Source organism: Echiichthys vipera (genome assembly GCF_963691815.1).
Source record: "Echiichthys vipera genome assembly, chromosome: 21".
Lineage (NCBI taxonomy): Eukaryota > Metazoa > Chordata > Actinopteri > Perciformes > Trachinidae > Echiichthys > Echiichthys vipera.
This window is the reverse complement of record NC_139846.1, coordinates 15933096-15956876: the sequence shown is the minus strand read 5'-3', so window position 1 is coordinate 15956876 and position 23781 is coordinate 15933096. Positions and strand designations below refer to the sequence as shown.

Below are 23781 nucleotides of genomic sequence, written 5' to 3'. Positions count from 1 at the left end.
ACATAACATTATAAAAAACAAGCACCATATCTCCATATTTGCTAGAATACCGTTGGTAGAGCCTTATCCTGTACAGTGTCATCCCTTTAGAAAACCTTGATGCACTAACACATTTCTATGTATTGCATCTTAAAACCTGCCTCAAGAAACTTCGTTTCTTAAAGTTGTAGCTAATTTGCCATATGCTTCCAGGCACACCATATTTATTTTGTTTGTTTTGAACATTCCTTTTGTTTTTATTTTAAATGTTTAATTCATGTGAGGCTCCGGCTAACTTTAGAGAAAGCATTTTAAATGATGTTTGAAGAACAATCTTTGAAGAAACAACATTTTCCTAAGGGATTGTTTTCTTTTGAACGCATGCTCTCAATTGTGACAAACATTTTTGTCACTTTTCTAGGATATTTTAGAAAGACTAATCATATACCTTGTTTGGTGTTGCAAACTGAAATGAGTACACTCTGTCCAGGCCAGGTCAAGGTAGTAGTAGGATAGTCTACTGCTTTCTGTTTCCATTGAGTGGGAGGAAGGTGGACCATTTCGATTGGAAGAAGTGTAGAAGTTTTGGCCTTAAGTTTAGCCTCCCGGAGAGAGACAAGCAGGGGTGAAAGAGCAAGAGAGAAATAGAACGACTCAAAGAAAGACAATGTGAAGTTAAATTAAAAAAAAGTTTGCGACTCGGCAAAGGAGATGAGGGTAAGAGATAGAAAAGCAGGAGAGGAAAGAAGGGGGGGGTTAGAGAGTGAGAGAAAAGAAGGCGGTAGCTGCAGTCAACCTTTACAAAAATCAATAACTCAAGCTAAGATGGAGACAGCAGGGCAGTGTGGGGAAGAAGGGGCGAGGGAACGGAGAGACAGGAATACCAAAGGGAGGAAAGAGAAAGCAGCTGTGAGAGCAGACAAAGCTGAAAACAGAGACTGAGTGTGTAAGAGAGGTATAAGAAGGCTGCCGGTCTTTGTGTGCTCAGGGAGAAGCCCAGAAGGTTAGTGTCTGGCCCAGTGAGGTCAATGCCTTCACCTGCGGATCGACTGCAAACAAAGAGCAAAAAGAATGTAGCAGGTTGGATAAGAGAAGAGTGTTAGAGGTTATTCTTTGTTCTCCTTTCGAAAGACTTCATGTGTACATCGAAATTATCTTCTATTTTTTCTTACAAATCTTTGACTGTCGTAAATGCATGTAAAAGATCATCAAGGCTGACGCAATGATTAAATCCTCTAAACACAATATGCTTCACAAGCAACTAGCAAGACTTTTCTGTATACTCAAGGCCAGATTACTTGAGAGTTGATCATTCTCATTCAGACATACAGGTTAAGCCAAAAGTAACCACCAAGTATTCATATCAGTATTGAAAGGAACAACTCAAACAGAGAGTGACAGCCCTCCTTGATGAATGTTGACAAAATGTCTTTCGCCATCTTTCTTTCCCAGTCATCATTCTTCACTTAAATAAATTTTACCCAGAATGTGACTTGATCGGTGTTGCTGTCTGATCAAGTCATGTGAGCAAAAAAAAAAAGGAAATGGAGTAGCAGTTGTTTGGGTAGCAGCACAGCTGGGCCATGAAAGACAAAAAAGAAGAAGTTAGAATTTGAGAAAAGAGGTCTAATGGATAAAAGCCTAAATCCATCATACTGCTGACAACAAAGTGTTGCAATGACGAACATAGCACAGAGTTGTCAGCAGGATGCACAGCCCCTTCACGAGTAATACAAAGCCATAATGCACCAAAAGCTTCTTTGATAATTGACAGACACTAGAGAGACTTGTTTCTGTTGTTTTTGTCACGGCAACATGAAAGAAATGTATACTGGGTTTGTGTGTGTGTGTGTGTGTGTGTGTGTGTGTGTGTCTGTGTGTGTGTGTGTGTGTGTGTGTGTGTGTGTGTGTGTGTGTGTGTGTGTGTGTGTGTGTTGTATGTTTGAGTGCGTGGGTGCATGCACACAGGTGCTGCTAGTTTATAGAATTTATGCACAGCAGTGTTAAAATGTAAAGTGTTTGTAATTAGTTCCCGTAGTGTAATATTCATTAATTTAGTGCCATTTTTTTCAATCAACAGACTAAATATGAGACCCGTTTCGTGATATTTGGCCAAAGAGCTGAAATATAAATTGAAAATTTGTAAAGCCAACAGCCATCCCACAGAGTATTTACACCAGCTCTTCAACAATGTATCTGCAAACAGCAAACCACTCATACAGTCGCAGATTTCTGTGCTACTGACAGTGTTACCAAATGCCATTTCATTGTTGTGCTTTACATAATCCTAATCCTCTTGAGTGTGTTTACCAAGCAACAAACACCGCAGCTGCATGTTAAACATCCTGGTGTGTCCTTGATGAATATTTTCAGAAATTCTTCTTCTTCAAGGAAAATGTTAACACTCGAAGAGGGGATGTTTATGGCTGCGTCGCCTTGATATGTAGTCTCTAGTCCCTCACCAATAATTCCTCAAAACATCTGTCACAACCTTTCCTTCTCCTGTGTCTTTTCGCTTGTCATGCTGTCTTGTGAGTCCCTCCTTTATATTTGTCTTCTGTTTCTGACTGTTTCTACGTGTTTTTCCTTTTTTCCCCAAATGTCTGTTTCCTGAACTCTCTTTTCCTAGCCTGCCTCTCTCTTTCTCTCTTCCTCTCTCTCTCTCATTTCCTCTTTGCCCTCCCCTCTGTTGAGTTGTTTATGCGCTGTTCATCCTCCTCTGTAATTATGAGTGTTGTTCACTGTATCCCCATCCATATGACGAGGCTGACGGATATGCAGGGAGATGGATGGTGTGTGTAAAAAAGCAGAGTGAAAAACGAGTGTGTCTTGACAGAAGCCATTTTCCTCATGACACATCTGTCCATCGGCCTTGACCTGAGGGGACACGGCACTAAATCTGACTTATAGTCATAAACACACACACACACACTCACACACACACCACTGGAGATTACCCTGCAGTAATGATGATTATGGTTGTTTATGGTCTTCAGCTTGCACTTCTGTCAGTTACAACGTCTGCCGGAGGTGTGTGTTTTTGTTTGTGCCCATATTCTGCTTAGTTTGTGCTTATGTTTGTGTGTACGGACATGGCAGTTTTGGAGTCCGGAAAGTGTGTGTCTGTGGGGTGGGGTGGGGGGGGGGGGCAGCAGAGGTGGGTTATTGTGTCCTTTATCAAGCAGACAAGCCAATTAGGGGCACAACCATTGATATTAATTTCCCCTTCCTCCCCCTCGCTCCACTTTCCGAGGTGTTTTTCATTTAATAGTCGAATACTCTCTGTGATGACCCGTGAAGAGTTGTAGATGGGTGCAGAGATTTGCAAAGTGAATTAACTAGAGCGGAACGTTGTGCTGAACAGGGGGCGGGGGAAGAAGGCTCGGCCTCAGGACCGTAAGGGAGGTTGATCGTGTTACGGGTGCTCTCAGGTAGAAATTGCTGAAATAACTCATTATCCTTCCCGGCCTGTCTGATGTAAACAACGGAGATGTCTCGGCTGACATTGCATGCACTGCAGGCAACAGTAAACTCGTTTCTACACTGTTCCTCTTAAACCATTTCCCTTCACCACCAAACAGGAGGCTTCATAGAATGTGTTTGTGCTTTTTGCAACAGATGGCGCAACAAAAAACAAAAGGTGTTTTGAGATATCCATTTTATCATTTATTATCATATTTTTAAGATAATGGCAAGCTTGTCTATTGGGCATAACAGCACCTGTCAAATTAATATAGTAGTTGTTGCTGCACAATTCCAAAAAAAATGACTTGCTTTTTAAATCGTAATAATATGCAAAAATTGTTCTGTACTGGTAAAATTCCCACTGCATTATAGAAGCTGTACTAGAAATACCGATGAAAAAATGGGTTGGATTGCTTCTACACGGCTCTCACAGACTGTTCCCCAATTTGTGAAACTTGCACTCGCAGCCAGATCATATTTCAAAACAAACAACATATAGACTTGAATTACAACACATACAGAGTGACCTTCATTCTCTGCTGATGACGCTATTGCTTCACTATATCTTTACATAGCAAATGTTTGTCTGCTGCTTTATTAATGCTCTGAATGTTGAGAAGGTAAACCATTGTGAGAAAGGTCAAGCCTTGGCAGATGTCTGCGAGTGCCCTTCTTGTAATTTAGGAATTGAAGGATATTTTACAATACAAAATAAAAACCAACATACAGCATTGTGAAGCCAATATTGTACTCGAAAGGTGAAACTATTTGGACCATACTGGTACCAACAGGGCACACTTACCTTAGAAATATAGACACCCATTTCATCGTCATTTACACAACCAAGGCTAAAGAATTACAAGGACTTACAGATCATAGGCGTTTGATATTTTGGTATGCATTGTAGCCCTTTGCAGATCAAAACCATGAGGGATAGATGGGGAGGGTAGGATGTGTTTCAAATACAGCTTCAGATCAGGATCAGGGCAAAGGGAATTTGCAATTAGGGTGGATTAAAGAGCAGATTATAGTGGGACTAATGAGAACATAAAGAGATTAGATGCCTGGAAAGAGTAGTGGAGACATGGGATAGATAGACAGATATGGGACATGGAGACAGAGAGAGAAAAAAAAGCCTGAGACCAACTGATATGAGAATGCAAGGAAAGGTGTGCAAGGCAGACATGAGTTAGGGAGGGGGTTGGGTAGCCTGCTAAAGCAAGAGATCCAAAGAGTGCAAAGAGAAGGTAGAGAGGCATAATGGGAAGAGAGATAAGAAGAAAGAGGCCTCTGAGACCAAGAGATATGATAGAGCAAGGAAAAGGTGGGGTGTGTGAAGTAGGAGGCCTTAATATGTGGGAGCCATAGAGAAGGAGAAAACTGTGGTAGCGCTGGGAGGTAGGAAGGCTTCTTGACGTAAATTGATGGATAGGCGGTCCGGGAGAGGAGAAAGATTGAGACAATAGAGAGAGACAGGGGAGCCAGGCAAAGACTCAGAGACAGATTAAAAGGAGCAGAGAGGAGAATACACAGACACACATACACTCGTATAGATAAACAAAAGGACAGAGACAAAAGAAAGAGGCACACAAAATCTCTCTCTTTCTCTTTTACCTCATATATAAACACACAAAAACGCACACTGCATTATCTGCAGCTCTTGGGAGAGATCCCAGGGCATGTGCCTAATATGCATCCCCACAGTCTCCCCACAAAGACAGAGATGTTAAGAGGATAGGAGGCTAACAAAGACCAGCGGGTGCAGAGTGGAGACACCAGGCTCTCTGCACAACAAACAGAAATGCAAACAAACGATGACAACAAAGAACAGAAACCAACTGCGCACTGACAAAGACAAATTGATTCATGACTTTGTGCAAAAGCTCCCCAAGATAGGGGTACTCTTGTTTTTGTCCACAGCCTTTCAGTGTGAATGGGCTGTTTTTGTGGTGTGTCCTGATGGTTGTTTCTCAGCAGAGACAAGGGGTATATTCCTTACCCTTTTTTATGTTTCTAAATTATACAGTAGCTGCTCTTGTTAGAGAAGAAAGAAGAAGTATTGATTCACTTTCACACTCCATAAAGTTTGGTGCAGAGAACGGATAAGCTGTTTATATTCTCACCTGCGCATGCAGGATTCTGCTTACTATGCAGGCACCTGTCACTCAGCAGGGCCAGAGAGGGAACCAGCGTAAATGGAAGGCAATAATATGCCATTGTTCGTTCAAAAAATGCCTGTTCAGAACAGGCCCTAATGCTTGGCCTGTGCTGTTGCTGCTGGCAGCTTTCTTAAGAGCCACCCATACAAACAACTTCACACTCGAGTCCTGAGCAATACATCTGCCATGACATAGCTGCATAGTTGTGGCTACTCGGGGGTCAGGGGCAACATGAAAGATACTGAAATATGTTACCATTCGAAGTCAAAGTCAAGTCAAAGTCAGCTTTATTGTCAATTCTGCAATATGGTCAAGACATAGAGGGGAATCGAAAAAATATGTTTCTCTCCGACCCACGGTGCAATGGTACAATATATATATATGTATATATATATATATATATATATATATATATATATACACACACACACAATAAATAAATAACATCTAAGTTCTAAACAGTGCAAGAGAAACACAAGGAAAGAAAACTGAATAGTGCAAAGAAATAGAAAAACAGTAAATGAAAATGTGCAATGTAATGAACATACTGTACAATACATTATATTGTGTGTATATATATATATATATATATATATATATATATATATATATATATATATATATATATATAAATATATATATATATATCTACTGTATACTATACTGTATATATCCTAACTCATTGTGCCCTTTAAAAAATAACTTGCAAAAGCCCCCCAAATTACTTCAAAAATATGCAACTTAACTGTATAATACTCACTTAGTGTGTGCTTTGATTTTAGAGAAAAAACATTGTACTAGTATACAGTATTTACATGACAGATAAATCTTACTGATTACATTGCAGATTCAGATTTTACTCACAAACTATAACCATTAAAACTACAATGCGTTGTCATTCATTAAACTATCTAGCATTATAGCATTGACCCTTAAACAGTTAATGTAAGTACATTGTGCTGATAATGCCTCTCTTTCACTATTCACTTTAAGAATGCAGGACTTTTAGTCTGCGATGTTAATATTTTTACTAATAATTTTATTTTGCTATCACTGCCAATATAAAAATTCCTCACAGTGTTTGCATGGGGTCCCCAAATCATTATATCTACCCCTGAAAAACACACCCTTCCTACAGACAGAAACACACACACACATGGTGAAATACACTCAGTAGAGGTACTAGTAGAGATATGCGAAGAACAAAAGGATAGACATATAGCCTCCTTGCTTGCTTTAGACGGATGACTCAGATAAAAGTGCAAACTAAAGGTGATGTCTGTGCAGGTTTATGAGAAAGCCCAATCAAATGGTTATGAATGCCACTTTGGCTTTCATAACCATTCTTTACATGCCATCATTTCCCAGAATGGCGATATGAGCGCCTGAGCATGTCTATGGCCATTTTGGACCCACTGACCTCTCAGTTCATGGTGTGACTGACAGGGGTGTGACCCCTTGATATGAACTAAAGTAGTTCCTGCGCTTGTGATTTGTTGTGCTGGGTACGACTACTTGACACCTGCGTGATGAAGCAGCCAATTGACCAAACTTCCCTCTTTGACCAAAGAAGAGGCTGCTTAATAGTAACACATGGCCCTGAAGTGTCAGCCTTCACTCACACGCATACCAGACAGCTAATAACAGTTTTTGACCTAATGCAAAAAACAGTGATTTGACATTTTTTTACATACACCATATACAACATACTTGTCACTTTGCTTTGATATAAAGAGTACAATAACAAAGAGCTAATTCAGAGATTCACAAAACTGGCTAAATCTCAAAGAACAGAATAGAGAACCTGATCAATTGGAGACTGACAAAGTTCTCTTTTGCATATTTAATTATCTGCCTATTCTTATTTTTCATTGACCAAACTTTCAAAACAGTCATCAAGTCACAGCATACAGGTATGACTTTGATGACTAAGGTGTGGCCTACAGACACAGATACTCTGCTCAGCTTCAGCCTGAGAGCAATAAGAATGACATTTGGTTCAGTGGCACAAGGCTGCAATTGTTCAGACATTAATATGACTTTTCTGGGCAACATTTTGGATCTAATTGCCTGGCTAAAGCATTAGTGGATATGAAAGAAGGATGAGGTCTCTTATCGCTATGAAGAAAGCGATCACGCACTTTCCCTCGTTCTGTCTTTTTTCATTGTTGCCTTTCTTTGTTCGCTGTCATTCTTCTTATCTCACAGCCTCCCGATCTCTCTCTCTCGTCCTTCCCTCTACAGCTCTATCTGTCTTTGCTTGGGGAGAGTCTTTGTACAAAATACAGATGTACAGATGTAGACATTAACCTCTCTGGATAAGAAGAGAGATAAATAGGTGAGTGTGTCTGCAGGTGTGATGTTGAAATAACAGAGTGATAAAGCTATCACAATAAGAAGCGTTGTGTTGGCTGACCCTGGAGACAGAAGAGGAACGCTGTCCTAGGCCTTATCAATCCTTCATGGCTATTTTCTCCTTTCCTGTGAACATTTAACATGTTTGTTGGGGGATTTGACTGTGAGAGCAAGGAAGGGATAAGGACAAATGTTAAGAGTAAGATTATTAAGATCATACAGACAGGACATTCGAGCTTGGAGTGTTTTATTTAGTGATCCTTTGAGCTTTAACGGCTCCTACTACTGTTTTTGTGATTTTATTCACATATAAGCTGAGACGTGGGAATAGGAATACCCTAACACTGTGTTAACTCTTCCTTCTTCAGCTTTCTGACCGTAGTCATAAAACACAGGGGACAAACTTTCTTCATGTCCAGGGATGGAGCCTGTACACGCTCTGTAGTTAACCCTGTTTGGTTTACTCAGCAACTGGAGAAATGTGAACATGTGAAGCATCCAAACTGCATTACATTAACTAGGTCTAATCGTTGCTACTAGCATTAACTCAAAACAAAACTCTGATCCAACCTGCATTTACGCTTACTCTGCATTCTCTACGTACTGGTCTGCTATTTTATCATAGATATACGCTACTCTTACAACAACTGCTACAATGAAACATGAGGGGAAACTATGATGGATGTTTGAAAAAACGATAATGTTGCCTTTGTTTTCTCTTCCAAATAATATTGTGTTATTATTACTGATGGTCAAAAGTACATAGTAATTGGGACTAAACTTGAAATTAACTGTAATTGTCCTTTATTGTAATAAATTGTGAAACAGCGCAGATTCTCACTGCTTTCATTATACAAAAATCAGTCTGTTTTACCAGTTATTCTTATGCTCTTTAACATTTTTGTTATTATTGGTGTTACATGTTTAGTATTATTTTGCCACACCAAGACTCCTCCAGTATTTTATCAAATTCAAACCATAGATGCTTCTTCAGTGTTGTTTCTGTTTGATGTAAGGTTTTATACAGCTACCACTCTTAAGACTAATCCTACTCTTGTGAGACTTTTGATAATTAACCAGGACTTAAGTCCTTACCCAAACACACACACACACTCACACACACACACAAACACAAACATAGTACTGACCCTGATCTTGGCAGTGCCCTCTCTCATGGGCACTCCATATGAACTCTCTGCCAGTGTGATTCCATCTCTCCTCCCTCATATCTCCATCCATCCAGGCTGTCGTTCTCTCATCACCCTCTCCACCCTCTTCCTCACTCTCCACTCCTCAGTTGTTTGTTTTGGCAGAGCTTAAACTGAATCACGCAGGAGACTTAGACTGGCACAATACATAGCTTCAGTTCCACCTGATGCCCTCCTGTTACTCCTCTCTTCTCCTCTGTCTTCTTCTATTACTCATCCCAGAAAAATAAATTATGAAAAGGATCGATGTGGAATTTTTCTATGAAAACAATCTATTCTACTGGCTTCCCACCAATCTAAAAAGAATGGGAGAGTGAAGACTCAAATCAGGTGACATAGAGGGGTTATTGAGAGGCCAGGCAGAAAGTGAGAGAATGAGATTTTGGGCTTCTGGGGCGGTGATTCAATGCTGCACACTGCATGCTTTTGTTTACCCTTTTGCTCACACATAAGGCAGGGTGACTGGTGGCTGGCCGTTTTGTCCTAATGATAACGCCACGTTTCGTTGTACAAGAACTAACTGCACCCACTTGCCATCCACTTTGAAAAATGGCCACAGATCGGCTTCAAGGACGATGACATGACACTCTTTAATTGGGTTGGGGGGGGGCAAGATGCATGGTGTTTCAGGTGGCTAGGGCTTAGCTCAGTTTGCAGTGATTAGGGACCTCACTGACCCATCTGTGAAGGTCTTAATTTCGAACTTGGTACTCACTTGTATAGAAGTGCAAACACACACACACACATACACACAGGATTGTGAAGTCTCTTGAGCAGCTAGTGTTAATCCTATTGACAATGACTTGTCTGAACAGTGGCCTGAAGAGAGATGAGGCTAATTCTCTTTATGAGGACAATAAACCCACCTGTCACCAAGGCCAAACACACACACGCACACACACACACACACACACACACACACACACACACACACACACACACACACACACACACACATACATACACACACACACACACATATATATATATATATATATAAACAGACATCCGTAGCTTCCTCCTGGAGTTTAGCCCTAGTTCAGAAAATAAAAGAAGCGCAATAATACAGTGCAGTATGTCACACCCCTGAATGCAATTGTGCGCCATCAAAAGTCAGCTTCAATCCCCTCCTGTAAAAGAATGTGGCTCGGGAGATTTCATTGTCTCTGATGGAATTTGACAAAGTGATATTGACAATGCAGCTTATTTTCCTGGAATAAAGAGGGAACTGTAATATTGTTTCATCCTCTCTTGCTGTCATTGTGATGTATTTCCAGGCACCAAAATATTTACACCTATTTCTCTGCCTTGTTGCTGCCTCATGCCAGAATACGTTATCCAAGGCGAAGAAAACAATATAACATTTCTTATTGAAAAGCAGCTATCCTTCACCTTTTATCCACTCATTAAAACACACACACACACACACACAGGCTCACAGGCACACGTGCCCACATGCACACAAAAGTGCTTGTGTGTTAACAGATGTGCTCAGAAGTACGTTCACACAGACACTTATGATATATAATATAAACACAGTTTCACACATAAATACAATGCAATAGATACATGTAAATGCAATCTGTGTTTTGGGAGCTCTCTTAAATCACAGGTGCAATCTGACTTAGTGTGCCTGCCTGTCTCAGAGGCATTTACCATCCAGCTGTGTAAAACATGTTGTGCAAATGAATTACATTCGCCATGCAGCTGCCTGCTGTCAATATAAATCACATTATTGCGACAAAAGCCTCCAACAGTGAATTATTTAACAATTAATCACTTGCAGTGGGAAGGAGTTTGGACAGCTTACTACAACAACTTAATTGCCCAAAAGTTTGAGTGAGGGACACAGTAAATATTGTAGTTATAAGCCAGAAACCAAAAGCAATTTCAGTCAAAAGCAACTGGACTTGGTTAATTGTCTAGGCAGACGTTTCACCTCTCATCCAAGAGGCTTCATCAGTTCATGTACGTAACTGACCAGGCTGGGACTGGTCCAAGTCCAGTTGCTTTTGACTAAAATTGCTTTGGGGATAATGATGACCTGGATAAATGAGAACATTCACAGGCCAACGGGGACATGCTTGTTCTTTTTCTTGAAGGGAATTTACTCATTGTTTTGTTGTTTGTGTGACTGTGTTTGCTCCTCAGATGGAACCCCCTACACGTGGTGGGTGGGTCGGGGCAGTGAGAAGCATTTCTACTGGGGGGGCTCAGGGCCTGGCATCCAAAAATGTGCCTGTGGCATCGACAGGAACTGCACGGAACCCAAGTATGACTGCAACTGTGATGCTGACCAGAAACAATGGTAAGTCAGACTGTAAAAGTTAAGCTGGAGCACAAACAACTTGTATTTTATTGATTCATTTTCCCTACAGTTTTCAGTTTTGCATTGGCTTTAAATAAAGCCTGCAGAAACAAGTTTTTCAGTTACACCCAGTCCTCCCACTGCAGTGGAGCATAACGGGTCATACAGGGACATTCATATAGTTGAGTCAGCACATCTGTTATTTACATCATTCTGCCGTGTATTCTGCTTTATGGACCTCTGATCTCCCAGCTGTATCTGTTTTAGTTGTACAGATTTGCCCTATCACTAATGCTCAAGTACAGGCTCTATGGCAGATGTTCTGTCTGGAACCTGTTTGTGTCAACTTCTGATTCTGCTTCTCTTATTTGGATCCAGTCCAGAATGTAATGGGTTCCTCCTGGAACCATTTTACAACCTTCCACCAAGTTCCATGAAAATAGAAACAGCAGTTTTTCCATAATTCTGCACAAACAAAACTGAACAAACTGAAAAGAAAAACATGGTGGTCAATTCAACAATGGCATTAGTGCTTTTTAACTACCGTGATAAATTGTATGAACTAAAGAGTCTCAGTTCTGGGAAGTATAAGAGGTTGTCATTTAGCCCACCCACAGATTTTCTCAGCTGGTCAAGAACATTTTCTCACTGGTTGTACTTTAGTGTTTTTTGTTTTTTTTCAAAGCACTGTACTTAAGACGTGCAACAGTTTATAAAATAATCTGAGTCTAAAATTAAATTGAGATTAAATTGTAAAGGTCAGTGTTCCTATTGAGTGCTTTCTGTGTTTTATAAGTGAATGATCTGAGAATTCATTCATTGGCATTCAAAACCCTGCATAACCCATTCAAAGAACAGAACAGCTTGCCTGAAAGACTGACTGTTGTTATATGAACTGAATTTAAAAGTCTGCCATACCCTTGGGGATTTTGATAGGACAATTTCACTGTGCCAGAACTAAAAAAAAAAAAAAACACTAATGCTAAAGTCTGCATTCATTTATCAGTCTGCTTAGCTGCAGAGTGGGATGAGGTGTCTAACTTCAAAGTGACTGAATGATGAATGCCACCATCAGGGATGCGTTTATTTAAGAGGGATGTTTGCCTCTAGAAACCAACAGTTTGTGTTGCAAAGCTTCTTTAGCCAGCTGATGGATATTCTCATTAAACCAGTTGCATCGCTGTTTGTGGGTGTGTGCATGCGTGTACATACTGTATGTTTTAACTGTGAGTAATTATGGAGTGTTTGCAAGAAGCAGAGATTTCATTTGCTTTGATGTCTCCCTCCCTCGTCTCCAAAACTGATGAGATTACAAATAAGTCTTAACTCTGTCTGGTTCCCTCCATTAATAATGTATGCATTAATGTCTCATTGTTTGGCTGAGTGAGTTTATGAAATATTAGCCATATAACCGTAGACTGCATAACTCAATTTCCACTCATTACCCATATTTTTGGCAGCACATAGACACACACATAAACAAACACACACACACACACACATACACACACAGGCACAGGCACATACAAAAAGCCATGTATTAAATCGCACTTTTTTATTTCCAAAATGCAAACAATTCAAATCAGATATAATATATATGAATATTTCATGTTTGTAGTATTGTTATTGTATTATCAGTGGACCAGTGATAGCAAGAGAAAGTAATGATTTTTTTTTACATGTGTAACTGTATCATTTGATTTCATTCCTTGTGATTATTTGATTCATTTGGTTGATTCACTCTCCTTCTCATCCATAGCTTGCTTAAAATATCATTCCATGTGTCCATCCATCATGCATTCACCAACTGTAACAATTTATTCATGTATGTGTCACTGTTTATTTATACTATACATACTTATGTATTGATTATATATTCCATCCTTAAACCATTTTTGTTATGTCAAGTGTATGTAACATGCATACTGACCTGTGTTTTTCCCTCTCATTTATCGTATTATTATTATGATAGTAAAGTAAGTAAAGAAAAAAAAAGTAATGCAGACACAAATGCACAGAGGGAAATTGATTTTGTGAGAGAGAAGGCTTGGGCGCAGCTTTGTCACTTGTTGAACCTGTGGGTCGACTCATGCATCACTAGTGTAGTTCCGCCCTGCTGGTGGTCCCTTTCATGCAGGTGTTGGTTCTGCACCGCTGTAGCTCTATGACTACCTTTGCTGCTGGCTCAGAGGCGCAACAGATCTATCGCTCTATGTCCCCCCTTTCACAGGGGCTGCTTTTCTCTGCTTCCTAAATAAGGGTATATTTTTTCATCTTCAACATCAGCCTTCCCTTCTTCATTTCAGAATCACTTGTTTGAACCTATAAAGGGTGCACATCAACACATTCCCTCAAAGCCAAGAAATGCCTCTAGTAAAGCAGTATTGGCTAGCCATGTAATCACTAATGTGCAAAATATGAGAACGTTTCTAAACATTAAAGATGCACAAATAGAAGATTAAAAAAACATGACGAAGAGACTAAACAGTGTTTAACCTGATTTCTCCTCTTCCCTCTGTCTGCATGTTTTCTTTCAACTCAACTTACAGGAGAGAAGATTCTGGTCTCTTGGTATATAAAGAACACTTGCCAGTCAGCCAGGTTGCCGTGGGTGACACCAACAGACCGGGCTCCGAGGCTAAGCTGACTGTTGGACCGCTCCGTTGTCAAGGAGATAGTAAGTGTTGTATCATGGATGTTGTGAAGCTGTGAAGTTGTAGGTGTTGATGCAACATTCAGCAAATATGTAACTATTTCAAAATCCAGGATGATGACTGGCTTAAACACACAAGCTTAAGTGTGAAGATGAATATTGAGATGAAAGAACAGGAATTCCATCAGCTTAAAGGCGTTGGAAAGGTTATTAATGGATGATTGAATCAGGGACATACAAGAAGTAACTTTAGCAGAGAAGCACAGGAGGGTTCCTGCCAGAGGATGCAAGGGTGTGCTCTGATTCAAAGAGAATGAGAAGGTCAGTAATGTAGCCAGCAGCTAAATCACGCTGCGTATTAGAGTGATCAGTAAGATCTTAAAAATATCTTCAAACCTTAAGGGTAATAGAAAATGACGACTGGTGTGAGAATTCTGGATTAGCTGCAGGTGTGAAAAGGACCTTTGAGTGAGGCAGGAGGGCTGTAGTCGCAATGGCCAATCAAGAGGAAACGTTTGCATTAATGACTTTCTCCATGTCAACTGCTGAGAGTTGTTTCATTTCCAAAAATAAATAGCAGGTTGTAGAGGCATGAAAGCACAATCCTTTGGGAAGAGCTCATCAAATGTTGAATCAAGAGAACTTTTCCAGTCTACTTAATACAGCTCATATTAAAATCCCCCCGTTGACCTTGTGTGTAACTTTTCATCAGTCGGGGGGGAGTGAAGGGACATTTTTTTTATTTGATGTTAAATTTGATGACAAAATTCATACGCAAACAGTTAATTGTACTCAAGCAGACTTTTAAAATAGTTGGGTTTATAAAGTGTAATCATTTTACTGTGCAAAAAAATTGCTGTGAAAATGAAACGGTGATAGATAGAGATAGTTGAGGAATATACAGCAATATAATACAGTATATAGAATGTAATTTATGAACTGTCTCATATGCAGGGGAGCAGTCTAAAACCAGACTGTAATGTTTCCAAGATTCAGTAACGAATGAATAAATTAGCTGTGAGACTATAATATATTCTCTGTGACCTCTGATAACAAGTATAGGCACAGACAGGAACGTTGTTTGACACTGAAACTTTTTTAGAGGCATACAACAAGATGCTTTCTCTTTTGTGAAAGTGAGCGAGATAATGTACAACGTCAGTTCAGTGTGTTGGCCATTGCCCTGTGCCAGGCTGCCCTCATTAAGTGGTTATACATATGCTTATAAAAAGTAACGATGTGTAATTCATATGTAATTGAATTGAATTAATGAATTTTTTCAGACTTGTCAAAAAAAAGAATACAAAATACAAAACTATGCAAAATTAAATTACTTCACAAATAAAATAATATGTAACAACATATATACAATTAACTATGCCTGAAAAGGCACATATTTGATACTGTAGAAATTACATCCACAGCCAGGTCACCATTGGAAATAAGAATTTGTTCTTAACCGCCTGCCTGGTTAAAAAAAAAAGATTAAAAAATAAAAAAACAAAATCTGCATTGGGAGGACAGTCAGGGTGGTGGATGGGTCCCAAAACACAGGAGCTCCACTCAGGTCACTTGTGTTCATGTCTCAGAAATACTAAGCAAAACCCCAACCTGTTGTTTTTGTGCCTAGACTTAACTTTCAACTTTTGTTGCCTAAACTTAACCGTCACGTACCAGTCGCCGTTTCACAGCGTTAAAGTTAAAGTTACAAAGTCATATTTCGTAAGCTATCGGACAAACCTGTTGATGAAAATATAGGCACGATAAATGAATGTCTCCTCATTCTCCCTACACTCTGCTTCGATCTATCTTTCTCAGTGCATTTTTCTGAGTGAAAATAATGATGATTCAGCCAAAGTCAATGCCGGCTGTCCCCAACACTATAAATGCATTCAGGTAATTGTGTAAACCTGGTGAGATAAGTGACATACATTATTGTACGACAGCTGGCTACATTTATACACTTGATAGACATGAGTACTTGACTTATGACCTGTGGATATTACAAGTGACAGGTGTATGGTGTGCAATTCAGTGAAAAGCAAAGGAAGCGAAGCATAGATAACTTTTATATATTATCTACATGTTAATAGAAAATCTCACTTCATGCAATGATATCCGTGGCGGAGTGGCCATCGGGACACAGGGAGATTTTGGTCAAAAATCAAAGATTTATTCTGAAACAACCAGGCGTCAACTAGTGATGCAGGTGAGTGGAGAGGAAAACGGTTTGCTCAAGATTTGACATACTTGCGAATTAGCAAAACATTTAAGTGGAGTTCTTCATAGTTTCTCCTCAGTGTCGTCATATTTACACACACACTCACTCACTCTCACACACACACACACACACACACACACACACACAAACACACACACACACAGCTGTCCTTTAACTCGTGTCAGGTGTATATTTCAGCATCTGTTTATTTGTAGCAAACACATAAAAACTTTAAACCTACACTTTATTGTCAATTGTGTGATTTTGCCTTTCACGATCCAGTGGTATCTAGTGGTCATATTTCTAGTGGAGGGGAGGGGTTGGGCCAGTTGTGGGCCGGTGCAGTCAGAATTGTCCCGGTGGATTTTTGTGTCCCATTCCGCCCCTGAATGATATGCACGTGTGGTTAATGATATGGTGATTGTCTCTCTCTTTGACTTTAAATATGGCTGTAGAGTTTATTGGAGGAGCCTATGACTTCAGTCATGGTGAACATGGTCTACAGTGCTCCACCTGTCGTACCTCGTCGACGAAGGGACGTCCAGTTGTTATCTTGACAATTCTTCTGGAAGTTTTCAAGTACCTTACAGCAATTGCACAAAAACAAATCCTAACCTGCTGTAAGAGTGCCCCAACCTTGCAACAGTTAATACCATATCAATAAATGTCGCTCAGCTTAAACACACCCAGTCAGTGTGGTTATGGCAATAGTTCACATTTTTGAGGAATTTATTCTATTACTAAAAAGCAAACAAGAAAAGTACCACTGTGGTGTAGTCACGCCGTAAAGGCTACTTCATTTTACATTAACAAATGAAAGAAGTGGTAACTTAATCAACCAACAGAATTCATAAAAAGGAAAGAGTACGTTGGTTTCCATTATCTACACTCTCCTTATGTGGAAGAACATTTTGCCCCCTTCTTCGTCCCTTATCCCAGAGAAAATGAAACATTGTTAGCATGTCTGCACAATACATTCAGACATTGTTGGTCAAACTTTTGAAAAGTAACAAACCTCTTTTGATGATTATAATTTGTTTTGTATGGTTTAAATGAGGTCTTAATTAAAAACTATCATATGAGAGAACAAGAGAAAACACTTCATGCATAGCGGAGTACAATTGGGCATATTGTTATTCTGGAGTTGCACTTGAGTGTGAAAATAACACATTGCTCATACTCACATTGTGCCGATCATTCAGAGAAACAGTTGCTTTATCTTGACTTGTCTTTCTGCTGTGAAAAATGACTTTGTGTGTGTGTGTGGGGTTTTGTGCACTTCTGCGTATGTGTGTTTTTGACTCTGTAGGCACATGCGTGTGTATGTGTGTGTGTGTGTGTGTGTGTGTGTGTGTGTGTGTGTGTGTCTGTGTGTCTGTGTGTCTGGTGTGTCTGTGTGTGGCCAGATAAAGGTATTTGAACTTTATCCAGAGACTTTACATCTAAACACTACTCTTGTCCTTTCCTTATCTTCTATCTAGTCCTTGTAGTTTTGGTTGTTTCTCAGGTAAACATCAGATATCAGATACTGCAGAAACACACACAAAAACGCCCTGAGATGCGATTCTAATGCGGTTTAATTCTTCCTGGTTCTCTTCTCTTCCTGTTCTTTCGATCAGTGTTGGCACACTGCTTGTTGTGGTATGGAAGACACATACATACAAAGTCTTTCGCTCTATCATATTGACCATCTCTCTTTCCACTCTCCCTCTGTCCTGAACTTACCTGTGGTGCGCTTCCTTATCTGTGCTTCTGCCAGCTCTGCATGAATTAATTGATCACACTCCTGATGCATCTGTTACATTTGGCCCTAATGAAACATTTCTCATCCTGATTCTTGCTTTCACACAAACGTCAACCTTTTCCTAATGATTTAAAGCCACACAACCATAAGGAATGGCTAATTATTAGGTAAGAAACTATCGATATACTTGAGTATCACAATATTATGTTCTGTGATACTGTATCAATTTTCAAAAGCACTATCGGTATCTAACTAACTCTCTGAGACCTGCAGGGCGTGCTAGCGACCTCAGAGTGCACTCACAGACCACCGCGAACCGCTGGGCGGCAACTTTTTAAATGTCCATCGCGAGGAACAGACTTATATTAAGACACATCAGGATCGCCATCAATGCTCGCGCTCGTGCTCGTACACACATGCGCACACTCGTGCCTGTGCGTGTGCATCCGTGCTTTTCAAAAGCCCACCCCTCTCGACCGGGCTGCAGCCAGCAAGCGCGCCTTGCCTGGACACGGTACAGTTGTACTCACACTGGTCAAACGAACTAGACTTTAGCAATGAAGCGTGTTTGGGCATGGTACGAATGGACAGTGTGAGTGCGCCCTAAGAGACTGTAGCGGGCTCCATTTTTAAGTTAGAGTGAAGGGACCCTAGATTCTCCCCTTTACAGACTTTCAGACTTTAAAATTAGAACGCAATATATCGCCTTGCTTACAGTATTGCAGAAACATTTCATATATTGAGATGTAACCCCTGTATTATGATACTTATATCGCCAGATTCTTGCCAATACACAGCCCTTATTACAAAGGAATATTCAGGAGCTGCCGGGCTGAAAAACCAGCACACAATGCATACCGCAACTATTGCTTTCTATTTGAGCATGCAGACCAGGAGTGTCAGCCAGCCAAACTTGAAGATCACGTAGGCTGATGCAGCAGTTTGTTTTTTGTACACCCCCAGATCAGCACATCCTGTCCTGACCTGTCCTGACTGCATATTCTATCTGTATGGTGTGTCTGGTGTCTAATATTGTCATCAGTTGATGCTCATCAAATGACGCAATGGTACACAGCAGGCATGTGTTGAACTTGAGCCTTTTTGCTGCCCCAAGTACAATCTGTTAAGAGGCTCCCTGGAGGCCACCAGGAGCCAAGGAGCTGAATTGTTTGCTTAATATGCATGAGGCGTTTCCAGGAGTCTTTTCTCTCATCCCTCCTGATTGTGACCTGAACACAAAGCAGACTACAACTACAGTATGATGCAGCCTATCATGTTTTTCTTTAGTGAACCATACTACAACTCAAAGCAGCAATAATCTAATTTTGACTTCCTATATGTATTACCTATTGAGAGCATTGAGAAAAGAACTGTATGATTTCCACAATTAAGTGGTTTTGTCTTTTGAAATTGCCTCTCCCTCTTTTATCCCCTCTATTTTTTTTTCCTCCTAAGACTAACAGGACTAAAACAGCATAGGGAGGAACTAATGTTGGTATCCGCTGTGTGATGTAACAGAGAGATTTGGTAGAAAGTAATATCCTGTTGAGATGAAAAGCAAATATGGATTTAATCTTTTGTGCATGTCAGCATGATCATTACGATAATAATGCTTTATATATCATCTATTGACTGCTCATTTCTCATACTGAATGCCATAATAAAGTATAGTATGATATCTCAGTGGACTGGGAGTGTAGATATTGTGTGTGTACATATTTACAGATAGAAAGTGCTGCATTTAAAACTACAATGGGACGTATCTAAGAATACCATAAATATGCACGGATATTTTCAGTCTGTCCGTCCATTCATCCGGAGGACAGGAAGTGGCCTGGTTATGTCGAATGCAGAACATGACAGAAAACCTGCCCTCACCCCTCACCGGTGTCACACTCATTATGGTGGCGTCATCAACAATCTGGTGCCACTCTCGCTAATGTCCCTTCATCACAGAGCTGCCAACATACAAACAAACCATAACTTAATGACCCATGACATCACATCTGTTTGTGTGTGTGTGTGTGTGTGCGGGTCTATCATGTAGCAGTATGGCAGACACAATTACTAAAGATGGATCCTTCTGTCGCTTGCAAGGAGTCCTATTCTCTTTGTATTACTCTATTATCCACTTTGTGTGTGTGTGTGTGTGTGTGTGTGTGTGTGTGTGTGTGTGTGTGTGTGTGTGTGTGTGTGTGTGTGTGTGTGTGTGTGTGTGTGTGTGTGTGTGTGTGTGTGTGTGTGTGTGTGTGTGTGTGTGTGTGTGTGTGTGTGTGTGTGTGTGTGTGTGTGTGTGTGTGTGCGTGCGTGCGTGCGTGCGTGCGTGCGTGCGTGCGTGCGTGCGTGTGTGTGTGTGTGAGAGAGACACAAAGAGAGTTATCCTCTCTCTTATATTGAGTGACCAAATTAACAAACTAACTTGAAGATGACTTTGAGAGATGTTTGCAATAGTGCTGGCCAAGACACCGGAACTTACAGCATACATTATATATTGGCCCATTAAGGCATATTAAACATATATTAAAAATTTCATACGTGAATAGGTACTCTTTGTATGATTGATGTTTCTCATACAGTGCATGGAGCTCTGTCTCAGAAAGAGCAATGATGATTGGCTACCATATAATGGGTTTTCATAGGCAAATGACTAATGTCATGAGCAGTCAGGGAAAGTTTTGGTAAGGAGGAAGTACTTGTCTGTGGCACTGTGTGTGTGTGTGTGTGTGTGTGTGTGTGTGTGTGTGTGTGTGTGTGTGTGTGTGTGTGTGTGTGTGTGTGTGTGTGTGTGTGTGTGTGTGTGTGTGTGTGTGTGTGTGTGTGTGTGTGTGTGTGTGTGTGTGTGTGTGTGTGTGTGTGTGTCTTTCCATCTGGGGTGGGCGCACGTAAGAGTGTGTGTGGGTGTGTGTGCTCCAACAATAATAAAGCCCATTTCCATGGCTAGTTTAATGGCAGCCTGTACAGTCACAGGCAGACAGAAAGTAATTAGTTCCATTTATTGATGTTAGGGGCATAGAATATCCATGGGTTTGGACATTTTAATGGGTATAAATGGAAATAAGTGATGCAAATGAAGCAAAACCGCACATGTCCTACTATTATAACGTAACACACCTGCTGAGACATGTTTAGCCTCTTGAGTGACCACAAATGAAAGCTTAGAGGGGTCACCTGTGATAGCTCATAATGTATTAATTGGTTTGTTACCCATTTGTCACTGTTCATATGCCCACATGTAATGTATTTGTATCTGATTTCATTCTAGCACGCATGACACTGAGGCAATGGTGTGCTTGCATTGTAAAAGAAAAAACAAGCTGGTTCAGTGTAAAATAATTTGTAACCTAGCTGCCTTAAAATGTTGAATTAGGAAGGGAAGAAGTCTATTTTTTTTAGTGATACCAACAAAACATGTCAAATTGTACAAACCTAAATCCTAGTACAGACAACATAGACTTGGAATGATATCTTGAGTTTTACCAATATGAAAATAAAAGTTTGGTCAAATAAGCATAAATTAAATTTGACCAACCCTAGTAAATTAGCTTGATGCTTTTGATTAATATATATTAACATTTGTGTAAGTTAAATAGAGCATGAGAAAATCTTACGGTTTGCGATTGTTGTAAATGCAGCATGTTTGATACATATAAGACATTGCTTCTGAGATTCCCACTTGTTAGGAACACAGCACTATTAACACACGGGATGTGGGTGGGGCTGCTCCGTCCAGCTGCGTCACTCTCCCCCTGTGTGTGCTGTAATCTGACTAAATGTGTCAGTATCTGATGCTGAGGGCTGTCTAAAAAAACGTCTGACAAGTTGAGTAACAATCAATGAGAACTGTTGGCGGCAACTTTTTCTTAAGTATTTTGTGTATAGCACCTTTAAAGGAAATAAAGTTTTTCTGTCTTTGATAAAATTTTCTTTCCTTTCATCTCTCTATTTATACAATTATATCTCTGAAGGTTTAGAGCTAAAAATGCATCACAAGCAACTTAATTACAAAATCAGATTGATAAAGACATCGCAGGTCTCAAGTGACACAAACTAATTGCGTCTCACATGCTATATATACTGTAAACATACAGGACCTAGACCAATTACACACAGATGAGATGAAATAGAGGTTTCAATGGACATTTAGAAATGAGCATGGAAGAAGTGTACGGGTCTGCCACAGTTCAACACATTCCATAATGTGTATATGTAGATTCAAGTGTTCTGTTTTGAACAATGACATCTGAGCCATGTCCTTAGGGGCACGCTCTAAGCCAGATACATCACCTTCCAAGATAGCTGCTCTCTCTCTTGTTAGATGAAGCTATTCTTAGTCCTTTGATTGAAAAGTTCCCAACAACTTTGCGCCTCAGGTAGGAGAAGTAGCAGAATAAGTCACAAGTGGAAAACTTAAATGAGATGGCGCAGTATGTGGTCCAGTAAACTGAGTAATAAGAGTTTTAGCAGGCCTGAGATCCTGAATGTCATGATCCATAGTGATAATGACACTGTGTGTACTTGCTGTGTGTGAGGATGAAGGTACTGATATGAGTTATTTTGGCAGTAATGTAGTGTACATGAATTTGTATTGTCAAAGTGTATGCACATGTACTTTATGTGTTTTTTTTTGTGTGTGTGTGTGTGTGTGTGTGTGTGTGTGTGTGTGTGTGTGTGTGTGTGTGTGTGTGTGTGTGTGTGTGTGTGTGTGTGTGTGTGTGTGTGTGTGTGTGTGTGTGTGTGTGTGTGTGTGTGTGTGTGTGTGTGTGTGTGTGTGTGTGACTGAAAATGTCCTTGTTAATGACCTGAGACAGTGCAGTCAGTCATCCTTACCATCTGCTGGTACTGGCACATAACCCATCTGGTCAAGCATAGACAGATGAATCATCTAGTTGGCAGACCTAAACTTCACCTCAAATTGTATCTCACATCATGTCAGCCTCTACAGTTCGATGGGCTTGGGTTGTTGTTGTGGTTTTTTTACATGATTCTCTATGGCCTAATCCAGAGGTCAGCAGCTGTTTTCAGTATTTTATGCAACACGTTTCAGTCAAATGAGTCCATGGTGTAAATGACCTTTCATATGAAACAGCATATTCCCAAAATATGTTATCTCAATAGCAATTATTTCAATTTATTTATTACCATTATTTCCTGTTTTTAGGTTAGTGCTTTTATTTTGATAGAGTGTAACCAGAAAAGAGAAAAAAGACGAAGCTACAGGACGTTAAGTGTCCGGTGTCCGGTGTCCAGTGTCCGCTCGGCCTAAGCGTATCCGTTAAAAGTCCAAAAAGTTGAGAAAATGTCAACTAACAATCCGTTTAGCACCTGGCTGATGACCTTTTATAGTTTTGCATCGTTCTATACAAGTGTATTTCAAACTAGCAATTATGCTGTTTTTGGGGCATACAGGGCATGTCTGTCAGTCTGAGAGGGATAGTTATATCAGTAAATTGCTTGCTAGTATTTATCAAATTCAGCATTATTTTTGTGTGCACCTATTTTTTTGAGGTTGAAGCTGCAAATTGACAGTTAAAAATATCAAATTGTAAGTTAAATATGTTTTTTTTTATTGGACTCTATTCTGTGGTTGTAATTAAGCTAAAATAGGTTAAAAAAGAATACTTCATGATTGTAAATAGGGTTAATTTTCTGTTATAGGTTAAAAACACACAATTTTGATACTGTTGAACAT

The 23781-nt window shown here is 40.0% G+C and overlaps 1 protein-coding gene across 1 annotated transcript in view; it reads left to right on the top strand.

Annotated features, from left to right (window-relative positions):
- The window catches only part of cntnap2a (contactin associated protein 2a), a gene marked incomplete at its 5' end in the record, with an annotated part of 317844 nt that overhangs the window by 246480 nt on the left and 47583 nt on the right, over nucleotides 1–23781 (top strand). Inside the window, 2 exons of the mRNA XM_083936142.1 lie at nucleotides 11318–11474; nucleotides 14024–14151. Coding sequence (XP_083792268.1) covers nucleotides 11318–11474; nucleotides 14024–14151 — 285 coding nt within the window. The remainder of the gene's footprint in view (nucleotides 1–11317; nucleotides 11475–14023; nucleotides 14152–23781) is intronic.